Here is a 7,683-nt window from a genome sequence, read left to right as displayed (position 1 = left end):
TGGAACCAGGGTCTGTAGTACCTTAGACCGCTGCGATACAGCCTGGATTGGAACCAGGGTCTGTAGTACCTTAGACCGCTGTGATACAGCCTGGAATCGAACCAGGGTCTGTAGTATCTTAGACCGCTGCGATACAGCCTGGAATCGAACCAGGGTCTGTAGTACCACTGCGCCGCTCGGGAGCCCTTAAAGAGCGCGATTTGGCGGGTCATGTTTCGGAGGATGCGTGACTCCGCCTTCGCCTCTCCCGAGAACGTTGGGAAGTTGCAGCGATGAGACAAGATCATAATTAGGGTGAAAAAGGGGGCTAAAAAAAGTATATATATATTATATTATATAAGTGAAGCTGTTAGGCAGGACAAATGTTTTCTCTCTCTCTTTTCTTGTGGGTCGGGGAGGAGGAGAGGAGAGGGAGAGGGAGAGGGAGAGGGAGAGGGAGAGGGAGAGGAGAGGAGAGGAGAGGAGAGGAGAGGAGAGGAGAGGAGAGGAGAGGAGAGGAGAGGAGAGGAGAGGAGAGGAGGAGAGGAGAGGAGGAGAGTACTGGGGGTTGAATGGAGCGTTTGATGTTAGATGGACACACCCCATAAGGCCTGGGTAATGCGGCCGTCCGGCTGTGGACAGATATATTTCCCAAATCGGCTTACATCTTGACATTGACTTATATTCAAGTGTATGAAACAGACAGGGCAGAACCTCGACCCCTGCAGGGACCTGGGGGGGATAGAACCAATCAGGGACCAGGATCTGGTCATCAATCAACAACACTCTCTCTGGAAACTGGTATTGTTTTACCACATGGACGGACGGCCCCAACCCTGGACCACAATGCACTGTGTCTGTCTATCTGTGACTGTACCAGCTGCCACATCAAAACTCTCAGCCTTCGTCCCAAATGGCACCCTTTTCCCTATTGGGGCCCTGGTCAAAAGTAGTGCACTATATAGGGAATAGGGTGCTCATTATGGGATGCTCACTATACTTCCTCAATATCATCATCGCTGTATTAGTCCAATATCCTGTGTGTGTGTGTGTGTGTGTGTGTGTGTGTGTGTGTGTGTGTGTGTGTGTGTGTTTGTAATGTATGTCTGAATCTATAGAGACAGTGGATCCAGAGTTATTGAAGGAGATGAAGACTCGTCGTCTGGAAGGAGAAGTAGCAGAGCTGAGGGGGTTGGACGGCCTGAGCTGGTGTGTGTGGTTGGGTGACTGTTCTGTTGTTGAGTGTGTGAGGCAGTGAGGGACGTGATTGCCCATAAAAGCTGATTTGAAATCAGTCTTGTGTTGTTCTCCCTAGTAGGTATTGGTTAGGGACTTGGTTGAGTAAGCTGATCCTAGATCTGGGTCGCCGGGGCAACACCAGAGATGTGGTTGGAGCTATTAAAGCTGAGTGGGCCCTCTGCTGCGTGCCAGCGGCTCACTGCCAGGAGGGGGCGCTGTGACCAGGCTCCTCAGGTACACACAGGGGTTCCTCCTCCGCCCTAGACCCTGGGCCAGGGGGGGAGGGGGCGGGGGGCCGGGGGGCCTCACAGAGGATGACACGAGGGGCTGCAGCTCCTGCTCCTGATCAGACAAGGCTCCCTCTTCCTCCTCCTTCTCCTCTCCTCCTGGAGGGAACTCAAACCGAGCGATGCCCTGAGCCACTATTGACCCAGCCCCTCTGGATCCAAAACCAGAGCCACTAACTCCACTACCAGAGTATGAGACAGGACGCTGCCCTCCCAGCCTGGAGAGGGCGCTGACGCGGGGGTGTAAGGGCTCTACGGGGCCCGGCGGAGAGGCCAGGCTCTCTAAGGAGGAGATGCTCTGGTTCCACGCCTGCTGCAGGTCTATGGGGATGATTTTAGTAGCCTCCATGGAAACACACACCGGCAGGGTTCCGATGCCGCCCTTCCAGGGCAGGTTCCTCTCACTGCAGGTGGGGGAGGGCGGGGCCACGGAGGGGCTCTGACACACCTCCAGACCAGCCGGGACTGAGACAGAGGAGAATACAGTCAGGATTCTGTATTAGTACAGTATTTAGACAGGGAAAACCAGGCCATTTTCTTAGGTTTCTAGTCTCTCCTGTGTCAATGTGTCCTTACCAGATTTGGGTCGTTCTTTGGGCGTGTCTGGAACCTTTCGAGCCACAAAGGTGATGCCAACGTCCTCCTCCTTCTCTGGCTCCAAGTGTTCCCCCTTCTCATCCTCAGACTCCACTGTCACCACCACAGGATCTGAGGGGGCATCACAGACACATGAACACTACAGTACCCACAATGCACCACCACAGGATCTGAGGGGGCATCACAGACACATGAACACTACAGTACCCACAATGCACCTTCACAGGCTCTGAGGGGACATCACAGACACATGAACACTACAGTACCCACAATGCACCACCACATGATCTGAGGGGGCATCACAGACACATGAACACTACAGTACCCACAATGCACCACCACAGGATCTGAGGGGGCATCACAGACACATGAACACTACAGTACCCACAATGCACCTTCACAGGCTCTGAGGGGACATCACAGACACATGAACACTACAGTACCCACAATGCACCACCATAGGATCGGAGGAGGCATCATAGACACATGAACACTACCCTACCCACAATGCACCACCATAGGATCGGAGGAGGCATCATAGACACATGAACACTACCCTACCCACAATGCACCACCATAGGATTTGAGGGGGCATTGTAGACACATGAACAATATCAATCATGATCAATGATAGCTACTATCTTTTATTTTTACAACCAACTCCTATGCTCTGTCCCAGTGTCCACACTTACATACTACCTAGTGTGAACCAATGTCATGCCTGAGCATCCTAGATAATGTACTAGTGTGGATATTGGAACGTAGCCCTAGATTCCAGAACCCTCAGAAATGAGTTTGAGCGAGTGAGAACTGGGAACACAGGCTATGAAGGAATGCTATTGAAATCACTGAGGCCTGACTCCATTTCCAGTGTGTTTAAGGGAGTGACTCACCTTTGTCCTGCCAGCTGACGTTCCGTCGAGGTTTGTCGTTGAGGTCCTGTTCTTTAACGTCTGATCCTCTCCGCTGTAGGAGGGAGAGAAAACACCCGTTAGAATGTCTATTACAGGCAGGACCCACAGGAAACCAGGCAGGACCCACAGGAAACCAGGCAGGACCCACAGGAAACCAGGCAGGACCCACAGGAAACCAGGCAGGACCCACAGGAAACCAGGGAGGACCCACAGGAAACCAGGCAGGACCCACAGGAAACCAGGCAGGACCCACAGGAAACCAGGCAGGACCCACAGGAAACCAGGCAAGACCCACAGGAAACCAGACAGGACCCACAGGAAACCAGGCAGGACCCACAGGAAACCAGACAAGACCCACAGGAAACCAGGCAGGACCCACAGGAAACCAGGCAGGACCCACAGGAAACCAGGCAGGACCCACAGGAAACCAGGCAGGACCCACAGGAAACCAGGCAGGACCCACAGGAAACCAGACAGGACCCACAAGAAACCAGGCAGGACCCACAGGAAACCAGGCAGGACCCACAGGAAACCAGGCAGGACCCACAGGAAACCAGACAGGACCCACAAGAAACCAGGCAGGACCCACAGGAAACCAGGCAGGACCCACAGGAAACCAGGCAGGACCCACAGGAAACCAGGCAGGACCCACAGGAAACCAGACAGGACCCACAGGAAACCAGGCAGGACCCACAGGAAACCAGACAGGACCCACAGGAAACCAGGCAGGACCCACAGGAAACCAGGCAGGACCCACAGGAAACCAGGCAGGACCCACAGGAAACCAGACAGGACCCACAAGAAACCAGACAGGTCCCACAGGAAACCAGACAGGACCCACAGGAAACCAGACAGGACCCACAAGAAACCAACACCATATGATTCATTCCAGAGGAGGCTGGTGGGAGGGAGGGACAGGCTCATTGTAATGGCTGGAAAGGAATCAATGGAAACAAAGTCAAACATATTGTTTCCATGTGTTTGATTCCATTCCAGCCAATACCATAAGGCAATCCTCCTACAGCTCCTCCCACTTCTGATTACTTCCTATTTCTCCCATCCGCAACAGAGGCCGGTCCAATGCTCTGGCTATACCGTTGAAGGCCCTGGCTATACTGTTGAAGGCCCTGGCTATACTGTTGAAGGCCCTGGCTATACTGTTGAAGGGCCTGGCTATACTGTTGAAGGCCCTGGCTATACCGTTGAAGGGCCTGGCTATACTGTTGAAGGCCCTGGCTATACCGTTGAAGGCCCTGGCTATACTGTTGAAGGCCCTGGCTATACTGTTGAAGTACCCTGGCTATACTGTTGAAGGCCTGGCTATACCGTTGAAGGCCCTGGCTATACTGTTGAAGGCCCTGGCTATACCGTTGAAGGCCCTGGCTATACTGTTGAAGGCCCTGGCTATACTGTTGAAGACCCTGGCTATACTGTTGAAGGGCCTGGCTATACTGTTGAAGGCCCTGGCTATACCGTTGAAGGGCCTGGCTATACCGTTGAAGGCCCTGGCTATACCGTTGAAGGCCCTGGCTATACCGTTGAAGGCCCTGGCTATACTGTTGAAGGCCCTGGCTATACCGTTGAAGGCCCTGGCTATACTGTTGAAGGCCCTGGCTGTACTGTTGAAGGCCCTGGCTATACTGTTGAAGGCCTGGCTATACCGTTGAAGGCCCTGGCTATACTGTTGAAGGCCCTGGCTATACTGTTGAAGGCCCTGGCTATACCGTTGAAGGCCCTGGCTATACTGTTGAAGGCCCTGGCTACACTGTTGAAGGCCCTGGCTATACTGTTGAAGGCCATGGCTACACTGTTGAAGGCCCTGGCTATACCGTTGAAGGCCCTGGCTATACTGTTGAAGGCCCTGGCTATACTGTTGAAGGCCCTGGCTATACTGTTGAAGACCCTGGCTATACTGTTGAAGTACCCTGGCTATACCGTTGAAAGCCCTGGCTAAAACCCAGTACAGACAACCCAACCCAGCCCTGTCTAAAACTCAGTACAGACAACCCAGCCCTGCCCTGTCTAAAACCCAATACAGACAACCCAGCCCAGCCCTGCCTAAAACCCAGTCGATGTGTGACCTTAAGTGTTTGACCTCTGTAGGCTCAGGGACAAACAGCCCAGTCCAACCCAGCCCTGTCTAAAACCCAGTCGATGTGTGACCTTAAGTGTTTGACCTCTGTAGGCTCAGGGACAAACAGCCCAGTCCAACCCAGCACAGCCAAGTCGTGGCCAAATCCCAGCCTCAATAGAAACACATCACTTAGTCTCCAGGAAATGAATATAGGATGTTATGCACAGACTGTGAAGGACAACCAACCCTGTCCAACATAGACAACCCAGCACAACACAAAGAAGACCCAGCCCAGTTTAGCCTGCACTACATTAAGATCTGGTGCCATATGCTCAGATTAAAAGATCACTAGGTAGACTAGTGGTTAGAGTGGAGGGGCGGCAGGTAGACTAGTGGTTACAGTGTTGGACTAGTAACCGGCAGGTAGACTAGTGGTTACAGTGTTGGACTAGTAACCAGCAGGTAGACTAGTGGTTACAGTGTTGGACTAGTAACCAGCAGGTAGACTAGTGGGTACAGTGTTGGACTAGTAACCAGCAGGTAGACTAGTGGTTACAGTGTTGGACTAGTAACCAGCAGGTAGCCTAGTGGTTAGAGTGTTGGACTAGTAACCAGCAGGTAGCCTAGTGGTTAGAGCGCTGGACTAGTAACCGAAAGGTTGCTGGATTGAATCCCTGAGCTGACAAGGTAAAAAATCTGTCGTTCTGCCCCCTGAACAAGGCAGTTAACCCACCGTTCCCCTGAACAGGGCAGTTAACCCACTGTTCGTTCCCCTGAACAAGGCAGTTAACCCACTGTTCCCCTGAACAAGGCAGTTAACCCACTGTTCCCCTGAACAAGGCAGTTAACCCACTGCTCCCCTGAACAAGGCAGTTAACCCACTGTTCCTAGACCAGTTAACCCACTGTTCCCCTGAACAAGGCAGTTAACCCACTGTTCCCCTGAACAAGGCAGTTAACCCACTGTTCCTAGACCAGTTAACCCACTGTTCCCCTGAACAAGGCAGTTAACCCACTGTTCCCCTGAACAAGGCAGCTAACCCACTGCTCCCCTGAACAAGGCAGTTAACCCACTGCTCCCCTGAACAAGGCAGTTAACCCACTGCTCCCCTGAACAAGGCAGTTAACCCACTGTTCCCCTGAACAAGGCAGTTAACCCACTGTTCCCCTGAACAAGGCAGTTAACCCACTGTTCCCCTGAACAAGGCAGTTAACCCACTGCTCCCCTGAACAAGGCAGTTAACCCACTGCTACCCTGAACAAGGCAGTTAACCCACTGTTCCCCTGAACGAGGCAGTTAAACCACTGTTCCCCTGAACGAGGCAGTTAACCCACTGTTCCCCTGAACGAGGCAGTTAACCCACTGCTCCCCTGAACAAGGCAGTTAATCCACTGTTCCCCTGAACGAGGCAGTTAACCCACTGTTCCCCTGAACAAGGCAGTTAACCCACTGCTCCCCTGAACAAGGCAGTTAACCCACTGCTCCCCTGAACAAGGCAGTTAACCCACTGTTCCCCTGAACAAGGCAGTTAACCCACTGTTCCCCTGAACAAGGCAGTTAACCCACTGTTCCCCTGAACAAGGCAGTTAACCCACTGCTCCCCTGAACAAGGCAGTTAATCCACTGTTCCCCTGAACAAGGCAGTTAACCCACTGTTCCCCTGAACAAGGCAGTTAACCCACTGCTCCCCTGAACAAGGCAGTTAACCCACTGTTCCCCTGAATGAGGCAGTTAAACCACTGTTCCCCTGAACGAGGCAGTTAACCCACTGCTCCCCTGAACAAGGCAGTTAATCCACTGTTCCCCTGAACAAGGCAGTTAACCCACTGTTCCCCTGAACAAGGCAGTTAACCCACTGCTCCCCTGAACAAGGCAGTTAACCCACTGTTCCCCTGAACAAGGCAGTTAACCCACTGTTCCCCTGAACAAGGCAGTTAACCCACTGCTCCCCTGAACAAGGCAGTTAACCCACTGTTCCCCTGAATGAGGCAGTTAAACCACTGTTCCCCTGAACGAGGCAGTTAACCCACTGTTCCCCTGAACGAGGCAGTTAACCCACTGCTCCCCTGAACAAGGCAGTTAATCCACTGTTCCCCTGAACAAGGCAGTTAACCCACTGTTCCCCTGAACAAGGCAGTTAACCCACTGCTCCCCTGAACAAGGCAGTTAACCCACTGCTCCCCTGAACAAGGCAGTTAACCCACTGTTCCCCTGAACAAGGCAGTTAACCCACTGTTCCCCTGAACAAGGCAGTTAACCCACTGTTCCCCTGAACAAGGCAGTTAACCCACTGTTCCCCTGAACAAGGCAGTTAACCCACTGCTCCCCTGAACAAGGCAGTTAACCCACTGTTCCCCTGAACAAGGCAGTTAACCCACTGTTCTCCGGTAGGCCGACATTGAAAATAAGAATGTGTTCTTAACTGACTTGCCTAATTAAATAAAGGTAAAATTAAAAAAAATACAAATTTAAATATTGGTTTGGTCCTTTCTCCAATCCAATCATTTCTTTTAGAGATGCTGAAGTCTCCCCCTATCCTGGCTCCCTGCTGAAGTTACACAGAGATAATAACATGCAATCATTTCTTTTAGAG

At 52.3% G+C, this 7,683-nt stretch overlaps 2 protein-coding genes across 2 annotated transcripts in view; both read right to left on the bottom strand.

Moving 5' to 3' along the window:
• Window positions 1-1,073: 1,073 nt before the first annotated feature.
• The window catches only part of LOC139384436 (sodium/hydrogen exchanger 5-like), a 76,521-nt gene continuing 69,911 nt past the window's right edge, over window positions 1,074-7,683 (bottom strand). The window contains exons 15-17 of the mRNA XM_071129201.1: window positions 2,996-3,068; window positions 2,082-2,213; window positions 1,074-1,970 (exon numbers count right to left, since the gene is read on the bottom strand). Of these exons, the coding sequence (XP_070985302.1) occupies window positions 1,378-1,970; window positions 2,082-2,213; window positions 2,996-3,068 (798 nt within the window). The 3' untranslated portion in view covers window positions 1,074-1,377. The remainder of the gene's footprint in view (window positions 1,971-2,081; window positions 2,214-2,995; window positions 3,069-7,683) is intronic.
• Window positions 3,106-3,894, bottom strand: LOC139385269 (keratin-associated protein 5-1-like). Its single transcript, XM_071130432.1, has one exon. It carries the CDS (start codon window positions 3,892-3,894, stop codon window positions 3,106-3,108), a length of 789 nt encoding a protein of 262 aa, XP_070986533.1.

This window comes from Oncorhynchus clarkii, chromosome 26 (assembly GCF_045791955.1).
Source record: "Oncorhynchus clarkii lewisi isolate Uvic-CL-2024 chromosome 26, UVic_Ocla_1.0, whole genome shotgun sequence".
Classification (NCBI taxonomy): domain Eukaryota; kingdom Metazoa; phylum Chordata; class Actinopteri; order Salmoniformes; family Salmonidae; genus Oncorhynchus; species Oncorhynchus clarkii.
The sequence above is the reverse complement of the archived record's forward strand: the minus strand, read 5'-3'. Positions and strand labels throughout refer to the sequence as shown.

What these genes read in the sequence shown, in the direction of transcription:
- LOC139385269 (XM_071130432.1), bottom strand. Translation starts at nt 3,894, where the DNA reads ATGGTGTTGGTTTCTTGTGGGTCCTGTCTGGTTTCCTGTGGGTCCTGT.